At 42.2% G+C, this 21,972-nt stretch overlaps 1 protein-coding gene and 1 long non-coding RNA gene across 2 annotated transcripts in view; one reads left to right on the plus strand and one right to left on the minus strand.

Moving 5' to 3' along the window:
* STMN2 (stathmin 2) overlaps positions 1-10,123 on the minus strand; it is a 37,400-nt gene extending 27,277 nt beyond the window's left edge. Inside the window, exon 1 of the mRNA XM_005016023.6 lies at positions 9,965-10,123. Coding sequence (XP_005016080.1) covers positions 9,965-9,983 — 19 coding nt within the window. The 5' untranslated portion in view covers positions 9,984-10,123. The remainder of the gene's footprint in view (positions 1-9,964) is intronic.
* A 1,193-nt stretch (positions 10,124-11,316) lies between these two features.
* Positions 11,317-21,972, plus strand: part of LOC140001852 (uncharacterized) — a 222,983-nt gene continuing 212,327 nt past the window's right edge. Inside the window, exon 1 of the long non-coding RNA XR_011807439.1 lies at positions 11,317-11,429. This is a non-coding gene — a long non-coding RNA (uncharacterized lncRNA). The remainder of the gene's footprint in view (positions 11,430-21,972) is intronic.

The raw sequence follows: 21,972 nt of genomic DNA on the forward strand, positions 1-21,972 counted from the left end.
ACATGGGCTGAGAGCAGTGTTTCAAACACTGCTTATCCTGCTTGCTGTGCAGAAGGGTGCTGGAAACAGGAAAAAGAAAACAACTATCCCATGGTGTCAATTCCTCCCTTTCTGGCCCCTCAGAAGTGGGGAAGATTATTGGAGGATTATTAAGGGTTGTGTGAAGGGATGAGAGTTGAATCTAGATGGTGAAAGAAATTGTAGACAGCAGATAAATAAAAAAAAAAGGGGGGGGGGGGGTAAAGTTGGTTAAGGAATGGGATGGTTTAAAAATGACCAAGAATGAAGATGACATTCTGTAGTGGATAAATAGATTGGGTTAAGAAAACAAGGAAAACTGCACCAAGGAGATGGATTGGGACTGGAAATCAGTAGGTGAGGGGGACGGAGCAGATGGGAAACTGTGTTTTGGATGGCAAGCTGCTTGGAAGGAAGTCCAGAGGTGAGAAATCAAAAATAGAAATCTTCTTGAAGGCTAGCTCAGACTTTTTTTCTGAAGCATAAATAGCACTAAGAGTGCTATAAAAATGTCAAAAATATCAAAAAGCGCCAGCTTGGGGACAGACTGAGGTCTGTCTGATCCAGTATTCCATTTCCAGGATACTTTTCCTTAATTTTTGCTTTATTCTAGGAAATTATATACCTTATAGCTAAGTAAAAATATATTAAATTTAATTTTGTAACTTTTGTATAGTAGATTGCTCCATTTTGCTTCTCTAAATGGCTTGAGTTTTATGCTGTGGTTCAGTGTTTATCTTTATTATAGTATTTTTTTTTTATCTTTCTTGAGAACACTGGTCACATTTTTCATGCAGAAGAGACTGGGATGCCAGACAAGCCAAGAACTGCAGAACAGCATAGGTGATCTACACCAGCTGATAATAAAAATTTTGCAGAGCACTTGAAAGTATCTCTGTCATATTTAATCCTGTTTTTCAGGCCTTCCACCACTAGAAGGTGAAAGTCTTTACACCATTGCACTTCTTGATACTTCACTGAAAAAAAAAAAAGTGAATGCACTTCAGAAGGGAAGAACTAGAATTCTCTATACAGATTAAAATGGATATCTTACTGTTATTTGTCTTGAGAGGTCATTACAGATATTCTACTTTAAAAAATAATCATGTTTAGAGTTAGAACATTGTTTTCCCAGCAATATATTATTTGCATTGAGAACAAGTGTTTTACTGATAGCTAGTGGATGTTTATTTTTTAAACAACCATGAGTATGGGCTTCTTTCCTATCTACAAATGTAATATTGAAAGCTACCTGACTGCAGTCTTGACAGCATCAAAAAATATATAAATGGATAGAAATGGTATTAGCTTAGAAATAGTCTTTTGTATTGCATCTACTTAATAAATTGAATAAATGCCAGTACTTAGAGATAAAGGCTGTGTATTCGAGCAACTACAAACATGACTACTGAGCTACATCAATTACTCTTTCTTTTCACATGTGAATGATGTAAAAAAGCAAATATATCAGAAAGGTTAAATGTGATATTTAATAAAGCCTAATAACTTCTGGTTACAGAAGTGAATTTCACTGCAAAAATATGTCTTTAAAAATGATAGAGCCTGATTTGTGCATTCTGTTTTAATTTAAAAGATTTCCTGGGAGCGTGCAAAGGTTTCTTGCACCTCCACTCAGGTGGCTGGGAGGACTTGCAGTACAAAAATACTGGTAAATTGCAAATTTTGATTTTTACTACACTATCATAGACAAAATACAGGTCAAAATTTTTGTGAATCTTTGATCTGGATGTGGTCTCTACAATCTTTTAAGATGAAAAAATAATAACCCTAAAAATATTAGACATTTCAAGGAATCTTGCTGGTGAAATCACATCAGCTGTCATCATAGCTGAAACAAGAGGATGAATCTGAACATCTGAATATGAGAAAACTATGGAAAAAAATATAATTGGTGTTTTCAATAGCTTTAGAAAGGATCAGAAATCGTATTGAGATTGGAAGTTTTAGCTCCATAGTAACTCTGTGACTAGAGAATATATTTAAATGTAAAAAATCTTAAATATTAAAAAGTATCTTAGCATAGCTTATGGTAAAGCATACCTTAGCTTAAGTTTACTTCTCAATTTGTAGATTTCTATGCAAATCAGTATAAAATATATGCATCACTTTTCTTTACCTAATAATTTCCTAAGGATTATAAGAAGTACACGAACAGCACAGAAAGCTAATACAGCTTTATAAGGTAAGTTGTTCCATCTCCTGGTCTGATCAGTATGGATTTTTGCAAATTCTGGAACGTAAGAGTATTGTTATACATCTGTACATTGTGGAACATAACTTCACAAAACAATGCTGAACTAATTATGTAAGATTATTCTCATGTTAATGAAGATAAAGCCAAGTCATAAAATGAGTAAGGGATAAATCCAATATAGGAGCTAGCTGCCTATATTGATATTTTAAGAAAAATTCTGGCTTCTAAATCCAAAATGTGGATTCTGCAACTTTTTGCAAAGCTGCAAAAAGTGACCTCTTGGTTGCTAAAACCCATAAATGCTGTTATTTGTGCTCCTCTAATTGGTTGTGCATTGTAGATGCCACTTTTTTGTGCAAGCAAGAGTGCCTCAGGTTTGAAATTAATCCCCTAATATTGGGAATTGGGTGTTCTTCAACTGTAGTTGTTATCCTTTGGGGAAATATATTCAGCCTGTTTTCTTAAAATGTGGCCCATATGGATAGGACAGGGGTCATCATAAAAGCACGGGCAACCACTGCTTTCTTTTAAAATGCTACTGAGGAGAAACATTGCTGTCTGTCTTACTGCTGCCCGTTGATACAACTGTCTATGGTGAGCATATTGGATTGGGAAATGGCAGAGATGGGTTCAATCTCATTGAAAAATTAGGGGGTTCAAGCTGAAGGGTCCTAATTACCACCCAAAGAAACTCATGTTTTGTTTTCTGCTCCCATGACTGTTTCTACTTTTTATCCTCTGGCTGTAGCGTGCACAATTCATCAATGGTTCTATAAGCTAGGGCTTCCCAGATACTAGGTGGGGCTCATGCCCTGGCTTGTTCTCTCTCCAGTGTGAAGCTGCTCCCATGGGATGGCAGTAAGGGGCTGCATCTTGGTGGCTCTGGTGTTCTCCAGGGAGGGTGAATACACAAGGACTAGGGCCACCATGTACCAGTGCCATACTTGGAGACCAACCACCAGCTGTTCGGCCAAGGGAGAGGAGTGGACCCGTTGCCACCTTTTTCCTCCTTCGGTGATGGAGAAGAAAAGTCTGAAGTAGGTCTTTTCAGGAGCTGCAGGGGAAGTGCCTGAGGGAAGGTTTATGTCTCAACATCCCCCCCACTTGTATTTCCTCTAGGAGATGGTGATGAGTGCAATCACTCTGGGAAGACCTTGACCATAGACAGAGGTGCTGACCTCTCCCCACCTTTTGTGTAGATGCAGTCACACCTGTATCCCACTGCAGGTGCCCTAGAGGTTTACTAAATGTCCTCAGTCACTTGCCTAAACTAAAAAACATTCATAGTCAGTAATGGGAGTGAAAAAAACAAACAAACAAACAAACAAAAACTATCCTGGTTTGCAATTCAGAATCTAATGTGTGAAGGATCAAAATGTCTCCACATAATAACTGTTACAGCAATGATGGATTTTGTGTATTTGAATGAGTGTACAAATTATAATTTTTAATGAACAGTTTGGATTAGACAAACTTACAAACATACAGAAAATAATGTTTCTAAATGTATGTAGCAATGCCTAATGTTTCATGTAGATGCTGTGCATCAGTTTAACTGTACATCCTGCTGAAAGATCTTAAATTCATTTCTTTTGTTAAATTATGTATTATCAGACAGGAAAAACATAGTAAGTGGAAGAAAATGAAATAATTAGAGAGAAGCTTTGTATGTTGGATATTGCTCAGACACGTGATCTCTTGAATATTTTGTTCCCTAGGGGCCAGCACTTCTGCATTAGGCTTTTTTTTTTTTTATACATTGGTTGAGGATGCAGGTCTGTGCATGCTGGTATCTCCAAAATATTTTCTTCCAGTTTTTGAAAAGTGCTGAGCCACTAGAGTAACAGACTCTGCCTTCACCATAGACACGGATGCCCAGCACCTTTCAGAATCGAGAAGTGCCTCCAAGGTAGAAGTGCTGGCTGCTGCTCACAGACAGACTGACCCAATTCTAGCATCACACTGGAATTTGCTCTCCACAGTATCCACAGAATTCATCACGTGAGGATTATGTGCACCCTAGGAAAAATCATGAATAGCAGACATTCCTCCAAATCATCTACCAGATTTCTGCATCCCCCCTGGCTCAGGACCAGCCCTGACTGTGCTGAAGCCAGTGGCTGAACTCCATTACCCCATGGCAGCAAGACGTGAATTTGATGCATCTACCATCCATTTTATAGTATTGCTGAAGAAGACATGTTCTCTGCAAGTGCACTGATGACAACGGTAGCTTTTGCTTATAAAGGTATGGACAATTCACACTGGATTTTTGAAGGTAGTTACTGTGGTGGTGAGTGATCACTACTGGTTCATGATGACCTATTTGCTCCTCCTCGAAGCAATGTGCTACTGAGAGTGTCAGGATGAAAAAAACAATGAGTCCTGATAATCTAAGTTGAAAGACAAATGTACTTAATACAGATAAAGCCTGAGGGGAGCGTGTTCAAAGAAAAGACTTGTTGGACTTCAATTCCAGCTGAGATGTTGCCTACTAGCAGAACAGTTGGTGACTAGTTGCCACCCTCAGTCCCCTGAGGTCAAGTGGTAACTGAAGTGCTGTATAGTATTTGACAAATCTTTCAGTGAGTTAATTTTCCAACTACATAGTTTTTTTTGGAGTGGTACCATTTTAGGATACCCAGTTTAAGACACCTAGGGCTAGATTTATTTCTCAGGAGTGCTAAATATCTCTTGTTGCTTTTGTCTATGAACTAATAAGGTAGTTCAATTAGACCTACAAGAAAATGCTACATGGGTCAAGTACTGCCCAGACCTGCCTGTCCTGGGAACCCTCTGATTTCTGTGCTTCAGACTATGTGATATTGCCTACTTCTCACAGGAGGCTTTTAGGAAAACTAATTAGTTCATTTTTGCACAGTCTTTGAAGGCTAAAATGCCACCTAAATATATTGCTGAATATGATCATCCAATCCCTCTGCTATAATCAGTCTTTTAATTAATGGTATTAATTTGAAAATGGAAAATTCTTTTCTAAAGAAATGAATATAAATGTCACCTGGGAAAAATGTAACCATGCTGTTATATTACATGCATAATTATGGTAAAAAAATGTGTGCGAAATGTGATCTAGAGAAACGTGTTATTATAGTTCCAAATACCAAAGAAATTAAAAAAGATACCAGGCTTAATTAATTAAGGGAAAATCTGACAAAATCAATGTGAATGAATTAAAAGAATACATTATTAAATAAGGCAACCTTTAGACTAGATAGAGCTTATATTTGGACAAGAGGTGATGGAAGTAGAGGTGAGAGAACATTTTGGGAGTATTCAAGCTGCTGAATTTTATTTTTATTTCCTCAGCATGTTGTGGGATGCCTTCCATAAGATGATGGAATAGATGACGCTCTGCTCTCCTGCCTCTGCATTTCACAGGGTAAGTAAAGAACTGCTATCAGGCAATATAAATTCTTAACCATATGGACTGTTTTCAAAATTATTACTGCCTGAATTTTCAGTAGCAGGAAGAGTAATCTACTTCTTAAAAACAGGGAAAAAATGTAAGTAAATGTTAACCTTGAGTTCTCTAGTGACTTGTACTCACTAGTAAATTTGCATTAACATAGTGATCAAACCTATCAAAAGAATGATCACTAGACTAATTGAAATGTTTCTTCTAGACCCTGACAAAATTTGGAATAACCATGTCTCAGTCAAAACACATTTCTGCCAACATTATGAGACAGCAAACCCTCTTTTCTGAATCTTGCCTACATTCATTCTCATCTTAATCTCCTGTTGTTCTATTCAAATATGCATTTTTCTGACAATTAATAATAATTCATTGATGATTTGTGTTCCTTTCTATATAAAAGGGGAAAAAATAGGTTAAAACCTTCACTTAAAACCCGTACAGTATGGAAAGGAGGATGTTGAGTCTGAATGCAGCCTGGCATTTAGCCATATGTTGTTTAACTTGAAGCTTGTCACTGCCATTGATGTCCAGATGACTACTAATGTGAAATTGTTAAAGACAAAGCAGTTGTTTAAGTGTAGTGGCAAATCAGGGCAAAATGCTTAGCGCTGTGCAGTAAAAAAAGCTAGTTATTGAAATAATTGAACCAGTTAAAATCAACAATCATGCACATGTTTATGACTTCACATGTATGTTTACATACCAGATAAAACAATAATGTAGCAGTCCATTAATAGACAAAGAGCAGTGGCATTACATCCATCAAGCTAAGTATCTAGATCTGAGCATGTAACTAAAATGCAGAGGATAAAACAGAACAATACTCTGAAGCACTTTTACAATGGTTTGATCAGTCCCACTGAGGGGCAAGGTAGGGCTGCCTAAATTCCCTTATTATCCTAATCTCAAGGTCCTAACTAAAACACTTCTTTAACACATTATTCACATGAATCCTATGTATTTCTGTTAGATGAATTGCTATAAAATAAACAAGGACTATAATCAGGACTGAGACTTTTTTTTTTTTATGGTAATTTTCTGAACATGTTTTCAGAACAAATAGTCCCTAAACTAAACACTATCAGAAAATACTCGAATTTTCAGACACCTTTTTTAGTTCCACTGGCACAACTGCCTGCTTTACCCTCACACTTTCACATACTTACCCTAAGAGAGTTTATTCAACCACATACATGGTCTACCTTGTCTGTAGTGACCCCACCCAAAAACAAAACAAATAAAAAAAAAACAGCTGATTTAACTGATTAAATCAGATTAAATCAGCTGATTTAGCTGATAAATCCATCCATATAACACAGATTTTACTTGGAAGAAGGTGTCTAGGGGTGAGCACAATTTAAAAATCTCCAGATTTTCTTCAGTCACGTTATATGAAATTTTAAAGTAAGACATATATGTGCATGGTATGCATCATTCATATATTAAGCAAACTAAACAGAAAAACTTTATGAGCAGTCAGACTTTACAAGAAAATTCTTGTAGCTGTTGAAATTGCCATGTAAATCAATGGAGTTTTCCTTTAAAAGGTTTTATTTAATAGAGCCTTAAAAAAAGATTTTTTTTTCTTTTTTTTTTGCTTTCTATGGAAGAAGATTAAAAGCAGATTTATCAAGGTATTTAGCATCTGCCTAAACTGAGTTAGGCGAAGACTTCTGCCCAAAGCCGGTGGGACTGTTCACATGCTCAAACTCAGACACCTGCTTAAGTGTCTTGCTGGAGAGGGGCCAGAAACGTAATGGTGGGCCAGCTTAAGCCGATTAGAAATGTTCTGTTGGCTCTGATGGCAGCAGGACCTAGCCTTTATTGCCACTTTGCAAACTACAGTGCTCAAAAGGAAAAAAAAAATAAAAAAAAATCAGGCACTGTGTAGTTCTCTCAGTGGTCTATTGGGTAAAGCTTAGGTACCAAGCAAATGTAGCTTATTTAGCAGTAGCTGGAAATGTGTATGACTGAGAACAAGTCTATTCTTCTACGTGACGATAAAAATTGTTCTGCTGAAGAAATTCTCAAAATAGAGATGAAATGACTTATTCTAATATGCTGCCTAGATCCCAAATCTCTCTAAAATGAATACAGAAAGGAGGAATAAAGTTAAAGAAAATGCTCCTCTTTGCCAATACCTTCAGGAGTTTAAAAAGAAAAGATGCTTTTAATGATGTTTCTTTCCTTTTTAATTGAACTCTGTTGCAATTAGCATTTTCAGAAACCTGAGCTAGGTGGTTATATTGCTTCTTACTGCTTTTCTAAGCAGCTGGTTAACCAGGTATTAATAGGCAAACGGGAGCCATACAGCCAACCAGTCTCTGGGCAAATCTAATGATTTCCGCCATGTCTCTTGCTGCAGAAACCTTTATATTTGTGTGCTGCGAGCTCATTAATCAAAGGCTGAAGAGCCCTTTCCTTCCCACTGACAGGATTCCTTGCAGGGCCTTCTGCAGCGATAAGTCTCCAGCTGACTACAAATTATCAATACCGATTACCAGATTGCTGCAGTGGGGAGGGGACGGCGTGCTCGGCACTGCAGGGCTGGCCAGACTCCCACAGCCCTGTCTCCTCTCCTCTATTTGCATATCCAGCTGTCTCATGCCTCCTTCCCAAGAGTGCCACAGCCAGGGTAAAAGGCTTTCAATCCCCACCGATTATTCCTCGGGAGCGGAAGATCAGCATTCAGATAAATAAATGTGCAATGCATCACTTAGAGCCAGCGCCAGGAGGATTCGGAGCAACTTCGTGCAACACGGTTAAGAGTGGTAGCAGCATCTGCACGGAATGGGAGTCGTTTCTTAGGAAAGGAGCATAATTGCGGTGGGGCACCCCATCATTATTTTGTGTGATTTGTGTGCGCACGGCTTTCATGGTGAATGATTGTGGAAACTTGTATTTGAATGCGACAAGCGGAGGGTTTGCCTCATTCCACACCCACCCACCCCACCCCACCCCCCCCCCAAAAAAAAAAAAAAGGGAAAAAAGAAAAAAAAAGAAGAAAAGAAAAAATAAAAAGAAAGGAAAAAAATAAAGAGAAAGAAAGAAAGAAAAGGAAAAAAAGCATGAAGTAGCAGGGTTTGGATGCTTTTGACCCCACGGTTGTTCTGCGTCTCCCTCTCCCACGCCCTCCCCTGCGATTTTCTGCTCCTCCACCCATCTCAGCAGCCTCCCGCAAACAAAGGGGCAGCAGCAGCAGCCGGGCTGGCGCCGGGCCCCCCCCGTTTTCCCCCTTCACCCCCCCCTCCCCCCCACCAGGACCAACGCCCGGCGGCCACAGCGGGGCTGGGGGCTGCAGCCCCCCCTGGGGCCGGGGCCGCTCCCGGGATGCGGGATGCGGGATGCGGGGTGCGGTGCGGCTGCAGGGCGCGGCTCGTGGGGGGGCACCGAGCAGGGCGGGGGGGCTGCCAGCTCCAACACGCGACATCGCCCCAGCCCCGCAAGCTGCCCCCAGGGAGAGAGAGCCAAAGCAGGGTGGGAGCCGCTAGAAAACACCAGCTAGCGACGATGCAGTGACCTACTTCCCTCCCCCCACCCCATTTTTTCCCCTCCATCTTCCCCCCCTTCATCTCCCCCCCCCCCGGCAGACTGCAGGTGCGGGCGGGCGGCGGCTCCATCTCCTCCTCGCCCCCCCGCAGCCCCCGGCGCCGGGCTGGGCGCGGCCGGCCCGCAGTGCGCTCCGCAGCAGGTGCCCGCCGCAGCCCCCCGCCCGCAGCCCCCCCAGTCCGTCCCCCCTCGGGGTACCTCTCCCCTGGGACCCCCTTTCCCCAAATTACCCCCCCCACCTCCTTCCGAGGCTCTTTTGGGAACGAAAAAAGGGGAAGCGCTGCCTCCCGCGGCTGGGGGCTGCGGGGCGGTGGGAGGCGTATTTACGGCGGGGATAACTTTCCGGCTCGTTTTTCTTTTTTTTTTTTTTTTTTCTATTTTTTTTTTTTTAATAAATATATCTGCCTCTGTATCTTTGGTGCCGTGAGATAGACTAATGTTTAAAATAAGAAAAGCGAAATGAAAATTGTCATTTTCGGAAATGAGGCTGCCGACCTCGCCCATCAGTAAATCCTTCATCCGATCTCAGGATGCTAAAAGAGACACGGGGTCCCCTCCCCTCTCCCCCCTATTTCCCCTATTTTTTTTTTCTTTTTTTTTTTTTTTTTTCCATCAAAGAAATAAAAATATGTTTAGCGTCGTCTTGATTTTTCTAAACTTTAGGGCCACTGAGAAGAGCTGCCGGTGCAGGCAGTGCTCCCAGGAGTTGTCCTGGCTGAAGGAAAAGAGATGCGGTTTCTTACCCATTGCTGTTTTAGCCATGGTGGGATGTGCAGGCTCTCAGAGGTGGTGAAGGCAAAGGGGTCCAGCTACAGCAGTGGAGAGAGGGAGAGAAGACTGAATAAGGCACTGAGTCAGCAGAGTGGGGCTGTGCAAGAGAAGGAGCAAGAGGCAGGAGCCCATGAATAATTATCACTCCTCTACCCAAGCAGATTGGCTCTAGAGGTCCCCTGACATGACTCCTGCAGAGCCAGAATCTCCGGGCATTAAATATTGATCCACCAATGGTGCTGGAGTACAAAGTGCCAGAATGCAGTTTGAAATGGAAATCAGTCCTTGAATGCCTCTCCCCCCTCGGTCTGGCTTTAATAGTACATTCCATGTCAAATGTTTTATGTCTTACATGAAAAAAGCCTATTGGTGTTGAAGGCGCTGCTGTTGCTACCTGTGAAACATGCAGAAATTCATTTTAACACATTTTATTCCAAAGGTCTGACCAAAAAAAAAAAAAAAAAAGAAAAAAAGAAAAAAAAAAGAAAAAAGATCACCAATGGAAAGGGTTTCAATAAACCATTTAAATAAACCATATCCATAAAACAGCTTCTTAACTACTTTTTCCTCTGCCTCTCATTCCTACAATTGCATGCAGATACCATATACAATTGTTTTATGACACATATTTATTTTAGAGTGCCCAAACCTAACCCTGGACAACTCACATCATGCCAAAACCTGGGGAATGACAGCTGGACCTGCTCACACCCATGAAGGGCTCTGGGAAGCCCAAAGCAGGATAAATGTGAAAAGAAGTGCCAGTAACCACTTCCTTGATGAACACTGGGAAGTTGTGAGCCTGATTTACTTGATGAAGAGTGCAGAATGTCACCTAATAAGACTATTACACAAAAGGGGATGGACTCATTTTAAGGATTCCTTTTTATTCATTTCAAGGATTCTCTGTCCCTGGCAAGAGGAAAGCCAGTGACGTGACTGATGGCTAACACATGTGGGTGGTGATCTGAAATGCTTGCTAGAAACATGGTAGTGCAGGGATGTGCATGCACACCTCATGGGCTGGAAGCAGTTGCTGGCCTGGAGGAGTCCAAGGACGATGCACCACGCTTGCAAGGCCATCTCGTCCTGCTCTGCCCAACTGGAGCTCATTCGCCTCTCCCAGGGGGAAACCAGCCTTACTGTCAAAGGCATGCAGTGATAACAGACTCCCAGGCTGCTGGCAGAGAGGCAGCCATCGGGTGAATTTTCAGCTCGGAGTTCGGAGGATGCTACCTGTGGGGTTGTTTTGTGGGGTGGGGTGAGAAAGGTGGTGAGCGAGCAGAGGTCTCAGGGAGGAGCTGTGTCCTGCCGGAGCAGGCAGGGCACTGGCACCGTTCTCCTTCCTCCAGCAGTGCCATCTGCAGCTGCTCAGCCCATGCACTGTGCCATCACGAGCTGCAATGCTCTTCCTCTGCGTGCGCTTCCCCAGGACAGGTAACGCAGGTTTATTCTTTTCGAGCTGCCTCCAGGGTCAGTAAGAGCATCTTTGCGTAAAGCAGGGCCCGGAGCCTGAGGCCAGCTTTCTCTTTTGAGTCACTATCGATCGTTTCTGAATTGCAGGAGCTAGATTTTTCCTCTAAGTGAGAGCAGCACGGTCTGGAAGCGGGCTGGGGGAAGGAAGCAGCCCCACTCTGTGCCCAGAGCGCTGCCGTGATTCACCGCGCGTGGGGCGCAGCGCAGGAGGTGCTGCCACGGCTCCCCGCTGGGGCAGCTTTGGCTCGTTGGTCCGTACCGGGAGGGAGGCAACCCTGGGGGGGGGGGGGGTGATTTGCCTTCCTGGGGACACCCTGCCCCCGCGGACAGCTGTCCTTTGGGGACCGCTTGTCTCTTTTGGGGCGAGTCAGCCTTTCGGAGGGGAGGCTGCGGGAGAGGGGAGGGTGCGCGGCAGGGCGGAGATGTAGCTGCGCGGGGCTGCCTGCAGCGACGGGGGCTTATCCCGGGGGTCTAGAGGCCGGCTGCCGGGAGGGAGACGCCTCGAGGGGCTGCGGGGGTCCCCAGAGCCCCCCGCCCGCGGCTCGAGAGGCTGCGGGCTGTGAGCGGCCAGGGCAGGCGCGGCCGGGAGCTGCCCACGGTGCTGAAGGAGGAGAGGGGAGGAAAAGGAGGGGAGGGGGCGGGCTGGGGGGGGAGGAGCGCAGGGAGGGTGGAAAAAAGGGAGGGGGGCAGGGAGGGGCACAGAGGGGGCATGGACGGGACAAGGATGGGGCAGGGATGGGGCATGGAGGGACCAGGGTGGGGCAGGAATGGGGCAAAGAGGGATGGAGCAGGGGTGGATGGAGCAAGGGTGAGCAAGGATGGATGGAGAAGGAGTGGGCAGGGATGGAGTAGGGCTGGAGCAGGGAAGGATGGAGCAGGGCTGGATAGGGCTGGAGAAGTGGCAGATAGGGATGGGGCAGACAGGGATGGAGCAGGGCTGGGGCAGTGATGGGGCAGGGATTTGCAGGGATGTGGCAGCCGGGCGGAGGCAGGCACGGGTGCAGCCCAGCAGGGCAGCGCCTTCCCCCCCTTTCCTCCCCCATCTCCTCCCCCCGCCGGCCCTGCGCCAGCGCAGCGCGGCAGCCGCATGGCGGGGCGGGGGTGGGGGCGCCCTGCCGGCCCCGCCCGGCTCCCGCAGCCTTTCCCCAGCGCCTTCCCGGCACCGGGGTCGGGCACGGCTCGGCTCGGCCCGGGGAGGGGTGCGGGGGGATGAGGATGGGGATGGGGATGCAGCGGGGCGGTGCTGCCATAACGCGGCTCGGCTCGGCTCCCCATCCCCCGCCGCCGCACCCGGCACGCCCAGCAGGCAGCGAAGCCGCCCTGGCATCTGCCTTCCCCGTTTCGTTCTTTTTTTTTTTTTTTTTTTTTTTTCCAGGGAAAGCAGCTGCGGGGCGCGGCAGGCGCAGCGGGAGGGCTCCCGGCCCCGCCGCATGGCAGCAGCCCGCCCCGAGCCCCCCGCCTGGGTTGTGAGGCCGGGAGGGGGGCAATCACAGAATCATAAAGGTTGGAAAAGACCTCCGAGATTATCCGGTCCAATCACCCCCCTGCCACCAGCTCGCCGCTCCCCCTCGGAAAGTGGTGCAAGAAATCGCCGGGCAATCACTGCCGTGTCAAAGCCGTGGTGTAGATGGGAGCAATATATTAGATGTGCCATACATCATGTCACCTTTTAATGCTGTGTTTCATTGGAAAGGAGAACGGAATTAAGCTCCAGCATGTCCCAGCATTGCTAAGACTTGTGCTCTTTCACAGCCTGGGCCTTCTTTCAGTTGCCATTAAAAGGCTCCCTTAGCCCAGCCCTACCTCTGGGTCTGCAGGTGTTTGGGCTGTAAAGATGCACCAGCACTCCTTAGCTGCTCCTGAATGGCAGTAGGATATGTCTGGGGTTTCTTCTGTGGTGTTGGCCAGATTATTGAAGTCTTTTTTTTTTTTTTTCCTTTTTTTTTGTTGTTTTGTTTTTCATTTGTTCTTTTCTTCATTTGCTAGAAAGAATCTTAATTTTCACCCCCTTGGAGACAAGGGAGAGAGGGAAGCTATGCTGGAAAGAGAAATGTTTATGCAGCACTTTGAAGGCTATTGTTGCTAGGTAAATGAACTACATTGGCATTGAAAATGCTGTTTGCACTGGCACCTACAAACAGCAGAGGTGGGAGTAGGTCATGAATCTCTTGCTGTCTGCCTGCGCTTTGTGCCTCTCTGCTGCATAGGCTGGGAGGCTGTGCAGCCTTGTTTATCTTACTTAAATAACTTGAGAAATTAAGCTCTTATTGACTTTGCGGAGGCTTGTTTACACTTAGCCTTTGTCATTAGGAAATGTAATGGACCTTACTTATAGCAGCTGATTTCTTGCTTTGGTCTCTCCTAAGTCTTCTATAGGCCTTCCCAAGCAAGTTCTCTTTGTGTCTATGCAGTTTTAGTAAATTAATCAGTAATTAGCTCATGATTAGCTTATTTTCATCTCAATAGCTTTCACACCTCACCCAAACCTATGGTGAAAAACACTAGTGAGATTGTAAAATGTAATTCTCAAAAGTCAGAAAAAATGGTGCCTGTGCAACCTTAATTACTCCCCTACACATAAATATTATGATACAGTTTTTAATTATGTACGCATATGCTGTTTTTTCCACCAGATTCTCCCTATATCCATAACAAAACGGATGGTGGTCCCTTGGTGAGGACTATTTGATATTTTATCTTCATTCTGTTCTCATAAAACAGGACCTTGACACAGTCCTCTGTGCCCTTGAGCGTGGGGACAATAAAGATTTTCTTGTGAGAACATTTGCCAGAATATTTTTCTAGCATGGGTGAAAAAATCTTTTGTCCAGACTTATTCCTCACAGCAGGTTAAGTATAGATTAGAATAAATTAGCATAGTGTGTATTTCAGTAAGCAACTAAACCCTACATATTTTAATGTGAAAATAGAGACTACAAACCTGTGATTCTGTAATTTTTGTAACACTTTGGCTTTTTTATTTTTTTTATTTTTTTTTTAAATTCCTACAGAATGCTACAAATATTATTCCAAGCAGTTAAAAAAAAAATAAAAAATGGACCCATCTGTGTACTGATGGGTCCATTGGTAGAAAGAGCAAGCAGTGATACTTACATGCAACTGTATCGTGTATGAACATGGTCACCATTTTCTTTTTGAATTATGCAGTTCTTATCCTTTCATTTTCCTATGCAACATATGAGTGGCAACATGCTGTTACATTTCAACTAGCATTTCTCCACTTCTGAAATTGTGCTTTTTTTTGCTGGGTGTAGCCCATCTAAAAATCATCTTGTTATGGCTTGATAGTGGCTTGGTAAGCCAGCTGCAAACAATGTTGCCATTAGTGATTTCAGCTGCTGCTCATTCCAGGCATTGGAATACCTTAGTGTTAGCCTGGTATCATGCAGGCTTTTATACTTGCACGACTGCACATGGTGTTCCTTTCGGCAGCATTCAGAATCACAGTGGGAAAGCTGAATAATGGTATTACAGTATTTGTGGTTTTTTTTTCCTAGAAATCTCTAAGCAATGGCTTAATGCTAACATGGGGATTGTACATAATCAGGTCTCCCTCGATGCCCTTGTCCACGAGATGTGAGCTAGAGCTGCACAAGACTGCATGATGGGAGTGACTCAGTTGCACCTAGACTTTGTCTTGTGCTGCAAATACATAAAAAACCCTAGGCCTTGTGGGGGTAGATGGTGGAGGTTGAGGTAGAAACCAGCTGTGTGATTCTGAGTGAGGACACCACGTTCACAAGAATGTGGGAGCTATTGTGTTAGATCTACCAAGTGGTTATATGTCAGTGGCTTTTAAATTGTATATTCTCCCCTGCTAAGTCCTCACAGGATAACAGGATCTTCTTGTCAATGACATTCTTGCCTTGGCCAAATTGGTCGACAAAAGCTTCTGAAGGAGATAGGATGAAGGGAAATCCCATACCTGTGAGGGCATTTCATTCAGTCTTCTCATCCTGACCTATCTCCAGGTAGGCCACCACTGGGCAGCCTCCCCAGTTACCTGTGTATTTTCAGAGTGCTCACAGAAGTGCTGTTAGAGGTGCCCAGCTTGATGCCCCCCTCTGACATCCTATTTTTACATCTGTAATCCTTAGACTTTTGCCTGCCTTCATGTTTGCAGTTCCACATTCTTCTGCATTTCTCCTCACTAAATTCTTTCTTCTGTAGTTTCCTGTTTACATTTTTTTAAAAATTTATTTATTTATTTATTTTTAAAGGAAGAGCTGACCCTAAAATTGAAACTTTTTAGGAAGAGCAGCCATAAACATACATGTAGGAGGAGTAACAGAGAGCAAACCTATATGATATATGTGTGCTTAAAGCCCAGAAAGCCAAACATATCCTGGGCTATGTCAAAAGCAGCATGGCCAGCAGGTCGAGGGAGGTGATTCTGCTCTGCACTTTTAAGACTGCACCTAGAGTGCTGCATTCAGCTCTGGGCCCCCAGCACAAGAAGGGCATGGACCTGTTAGAGTGAGTCCAGAGGAGGGTCATGAGGATGATCAGAGGGCTGGAGCGCTTCTGAAGACAAATGCTCCATCCCTGGAAGTGTCCACGACCAGGTTGGATGGGGCTTTGGGCAACCTGGTGTAGGGGGGTTGGAACTAACTGATCTAATGGTCTTTAAGGTGCCTTCCAACACAAACCATTTTATGATTCCATGATTCTATGATAGTGCTCCTGTTATTCTCCCAGCTTTTAAGTGCATGCAATTTGGTTTCTACAAATGTGGTTTCCTATGTTTTCTACACACTTAGGAACAGTCTAGTAGTCCAGCCTCTCCGTATTTTTCCTAATTGTAAGTGAATGCTACAGGAAGGCCAAGAGTTAGACAAGCACGTGCAGTTCTTCCCCAAGGATCATTTCAACCATTGACCTTTCTCAATAGATTCTTGAGCATGACACAATCTTCCTATTCAGTAACCCTTTTTCTTTTTTTTTTTTCTAAGTGCTTGTGCAGTGTGCCTGAGCCCATATGCCTTCTATTTTCCACAATATCCTGTGGCAGCCAGTTCCAAAGGTTGGCTTTTTACTGTATAAAGAACAATTTTCTTCTGCTTATTTTAAGAAAATAAATCCAATTAAAGCAGAATATATCCTACTAAGAGCTATTATGTTCATCTCTAGATCTAGGATGCTAAGTACATTTCCAATCCTGGAATCACAGGGTTCTTTACTCTTTAAAGTAAAGATCCATTTCTCCTTTTAAAATGGGAGGAGTTTAATGTAATTCTCTGGACAAGCAGATGATGCAGAAGGAGTTAGATTAGACGGTTGGATGACAATGCCGTTCATGGCACCTCAGTGATTCACAATGAAATTTTACTGGAACAGAAGTGACAATATTGAGCATATCCGAATAACAAGTCATTCCAAGACTAGAAACCCTTGTTTGTAAGTGTCCTCCAAGAAGGCCCTTTCATTTGAAAGGAGGTGCACGCTGTCACATTTCTCATTTGGTTTCTTGACCGCAGTCTTTCTGGACAGCAAAATGCCACATACAAAAAGCAATAGGCAATAATTATGCTGCAAAGGCCTGATTCTCTTTGTTCTGTCTACCCTGCTATTTGTGGTGACACATAACACAATTATTTTAACTTTCTTTTGCTATTTTTGCTATTCTTGGGATATTCTTTTTCGTGACTTTATTTTAATTCACATTTATTTATTTTACTTTTTGGTGACTAAAATATGGTTATCAGCTGTTTCATCATGCCTTTTGTCTCACACCCCTTGGAGAAGACCATTTGATGCTCTAAGTACATTACAGACCATTTTTCTCTATCTAGTTAGACATATCTATAGATATGTGCATTTTAGGAGAATAAGTGTTATGTTATTGCTGACTCTCAAACAAGGATTCTGCTATTCTGCTCCTGATTTCAGCTCATCATCTATTGTTTTTGCAAATAAAATTGATTTTTACTCACTCAGTGATTAATCACAGTACAGACAACAGATGACAATAAAGCAAGAAATAAGTTGAAGATAGATAAAATAGAATCTGAAGATGTCAGTTACATTTTGGTGAAATCCACACTTGGAGAGAAACAGTAGCAGAAAACAACTTTGAGAATGAAGCGTAGGAGAACTTTTCTATTTATAGTCTTGCTCTTAGCCCATAAAAAGTTTACAGGAAATTTCAATAACAACTGTTTTTGCTCACAGCTTTGCTGGACTTCATTATCTTCATTTGACATTTTCAGCACTGCATGTCCATTGAATATTTTTTTGTTTAAAAAAAAATGAACTGAGACATCTTAGCTGTTCTTGAGTATAAACTTCAAGCAATATGATAACGTTCTGCTCATACTGTTTGTTTGTTTGTTTGTTTGTTTTTTTAAACAATCTAGCATGCCCTATTCTGCAATACATAACTGAAATCTGTCAGGAGATTGTTTTGGTAGTAGAGGAGTTCACTGTCTTTTCACTGTAAAAAATCTTCTTAATCTTGGTGACATTTTAATGTTTTATAAACAAAAAAAGTACTTTATACAGTTTTTGGATATATATGCTAGAATCTTAACAGCTAGAATTTCTGAAGTTTCTATCCTTACTGAGGATGTTTTATTTTTTTAACAGCATCTGTCATCTCCTGGGATTGAGAGCTGGTCGGGGAAATAGGAAATGAGATGGACTAAATGCTAACTATGAAGAACACAAAGGCAAAATAACAACTGGAGTAATGAGAGAAGGCTGGTACTGGCTGGACAAAGAAACTGAAATGAGGAAGCCTTTGGGACCATGGGTAATTAGGGTCTCAGAGGCAGACTAGGGAAAGGGTACAGTTGTGAGACAGGGCTTGGCATTTGTTTGCTGAAAAGATGAAGGACAAGGATTTGTGGCATAATGTGGGGAGGTGGTTGCTTGGCAACCTTAATTCAGTCCCCTTATGATACATGTGTGATCACATATTGTTTTTATGCAGGATTTCTGGCTCAAGTGTTGTGCAGGATGGACCTGCTCAGGGGACACAGTAGGGCTGTGCAAGAAAGGCAGGTGATGCCTGTATGACTCCTGACTCATTTATTGCTTGAACTGAAAAGTAGTTAATGAATGAAGAAGGGTAAAGGAAGGCCATGTGACCTAATTGTGCACTGTTGCACAGGACTTTTCCTGTCTATTGCTAATATAGCCCCTTAAAACAGTTTGGTGTTCTATTTATTTAATTATTTATCAATCTCTGTATGTGGAACCTCCCATAGTCTAATAGCTTCTAATTATCTAATTTTAATGACCATAGTTAGAGTCTCAAATCCAATTTGCTCAACACTCACACCTGTGACTGATGCTGCAACTTCTGTGTTTGAAATATTGTTAAATACTTTCAAATTACATCTTTGATGCATCAGATAGGACATGTAAAATTAGTGAATACCTTCTTCCTTAGTCTTTCTCTGCCTCTTCTTCCTTTATTTTAGACAGCAATGCTTCCTTTTCTTTGCCACCATGTATTTTTATGAAGCTAAATTAATTTGCATTTCTGCAGCACTCAGATGTTGAAGTGATGAGCACCATTGAGAAGCCCTGGAGGAAATTAATAATTCTTCCATCATAACACAATTGAATAATGGGCAGTAAACAAAGCATGGGCCACACAATGAGTTATGAGGTAAAAGCAAAATATTGATTAGCTGTTTGTTGAATGAAGCAGTGGTCCTGTGAAAAAATAGTGATTAAAGATTGTGTCAAAACACATAGGCACAAGAGATTATTATCACCCTTCTACAGGAGAGATTGCCAGGAGGGAGATTAAATGATATACTGATGCCCCATGTGTCTTTTCCTGTCCCTTGGGCGGGGTTGTTTGTTTTGTCTAGTAGGGAGTTTCAGGTTTATGACGAGTGCTTTAATGGCTATACTCCTATTTGAAATGGGTTGGGTCCATGAGGGTGCTTTGTGCTGAGAGTAGAATGCAATGGAGTCTTTTGAGGTTCTTTTCTCTTGCGGGAATTTGCTCCCCAGTATGCCTTTTACATAGTCACTGCCTCCAAGTAGTATAGTTGGGTACAGTAAGGGTAAATATTGCTTAGGCAGTGCTTCAGCTGATGCCATGGAAGGCAAAGCATTAACAGTTTGTGGATGGCTGGAGGCTAGATAAATACCTTTAATGATACTGCTTGCAAGGAAAAGGACTATAGGAAGAGATAATGCAGGTAGCAAGCTACTGGCTTATTAATTCACAGCAAAAGTTGTTCACAGAGAATAAAGAAATGTTTCATTTTTTATTAATCTTTCATTTTGGTTGGTGATATACTCCGAGTGTATTTTGGTAGTATCTGCCTGTGGGTACTCTAGGCAAGGGGCTCACTAGAAATCCAGTTTTTGGACCACACAACATCTTTGGATGTTTGCTGGTTCAACTCTGAACTTGCAAAAGTCCAGGTACTGCTTGAGTTCCAGCTCTGCCATATGGGTGATGGTTCTGCTGGCTAGCATATATCTGTTCTGTCCCATTTTGAATTTTCTTGTTTTTATTTTGATGTTCAGCTCTGCAAAGACCCCTGTGGTGCAATCCGCTGTAATGAAGAGCCCCTTTGGTTATGGTCCTGTAACATAATTAAAATAGACCTTTGTGTTTGCTACATCAAGAAGGTGGTTAAAGACTAGTGCTACCAGTAGCCTATACTACATATGCTTTTTTCTTTGCATAGCATTTTCTTTTTTTCACATCTGGAGTTTGAATGTAATCACTGTGTCCAGAAGGAATGAATCTTCTCCAGTAAATCTTCAGACAAAGAAGTAAAAAGGAGTCTTATTAAAACACAGAACTTGAAAAGACCATGAGCTATTATTCATATGAGCTAATTCAGCAGCCAATTAAAGCAGTAACTCACTTTTATCTTTTCTGGGGCTGAAAAATTCTTGTCTGACTTCTGATTTCCTTTTCAGTCAAATACTATTAGATTCAAGTCAAGTAAGGCTCTAACTTTAGCCAGAAAAGGGAGAGAGAGAGAGAGAGAGCGAGAGAGAGAGAAAGCTGCATTACTTTATCAACAATTCCACAGTACCTAGCCCCTGTAATAACCAAATATGGCAAATCACATTAGGATAAAACTTGAGTTCAAATGTTGAATAAGACTGGCTAGGAGCACGTTTTCATACATTATTTTAACCTTAGGATTTTCTTCTATGAAGTTCAAATTATTCAAAAATTCTTCAAAGTCCAGGATTTTGCAGTGGATTTGTTATATTCTTCTCCCAGAGAAGCTGGCAAATAAAGTCTAAATGGGTCATAGTGTTGTCAACCTACAGATTACAGCTTCACTCAGCACATTAAGGCTGATTTTATCTGAGGGGTGAAAAGGAGAGATGGTTGACAGAAGTTCCCGAATAACAAATGAAGTTGCAAGATTGAGAGTGAAGCATGCCCTTCCTAGGGTGGGCATTCAGGTTGGAATCTATAGTGGCAGCTGAATGTGTACTAACCATGGTTGTATTCTATGAACTACTATAGGATATCAGTTTCCAAAGACTGGTAGCTTTCAGAATTAAGAGATATTTCCTTACATGACATTTTGAAATGCAGAATACTACATTTGTTTGATGGGTTGCAGTGAAAAAACCATCTGCTAAACTAAGACTTTTTGCTACCCTTGGTATTCTAACATGTCTAAAGTGTAAGTAACATTTTGGTGTTGACTAAGTTCATACAAACAAGAAAACTACAGTAACCTCATGTCCTTTTGAGGATGTTTCATTAAACTATTGCAATACATATCTGATATGAGATCATGAGGATGGCACTACAAATATGACAATAAAAATTTTGGCATCATAACTTTATTTTCTCGGATTTATAGATTGAATGTTCAGACAAGGATCAAATTCCATTATTTGATGCTTGATTAACAGTGGATTCCTTGAACCAGGATTCATTGAGCTAGAGAACTTTGATCTCCTTTTGCTGAAATCCTTGCTCCACTGACCTTTTTAGCTTTGCAGGAGGACAGAACAGAATATTCAATTAAGAAGTCTATTTCTTTCATGTATTGAAAAAGTACACAGAGCTACTCTTACACTCTAATAACTATTTGACAAAATGGCTCATATTTTCCTAAACACTTTTGAGGAAGGTGTCTAGTCTTCACCTGAAAACACTGAGAGTTGAAAAATCCACTCATCGTCACCAAAAAATTGTATAGTTTCTAAGTTGAATTACTCTGCCTTCTGAGTCCATCTTCTGTTTCTTTTGGTGTCTTTTTCTGCTGTAGTTTCCAGTCTCTTAGTCCTTTTTCTGAAAATTAAAGATGATCTGGCCCCTCTACTTTCTTGCTTTAAGTCGTTATCATTAGCCTGGGCTTTATGGGTCTTCTTATTCCATTTCTGTCCTTTTTTAAACATCTTTAAAATGTAGGTAGTTTAAAGGATCAAAAATTATCTCATCAAGTGGCATAAACTCTGCTTTTCCTTTCCTTTAACATGTTCAAATATTGCATTAGTTTTTCTTGCCATATTAGAACCACTTAAGAGTTCATGC

The sequence above is a fragment of the Anas platyrhynchos genome, chromosome 2, assembly GCF_047663525.1.
Source record: "Anas platyrhynchos isolate ZD024472 breed Pekin duck chromosome 2, IASCAAS_PekinDuck_T2T, whole genome shotgun sequence".
Taxonomy (NCBI): domain Eukaryota; kingdom Metazoa; phylum Chordata; class Aves; order Anseriformes; family Anatidae; genus Anas; species Anas platyrhynchos.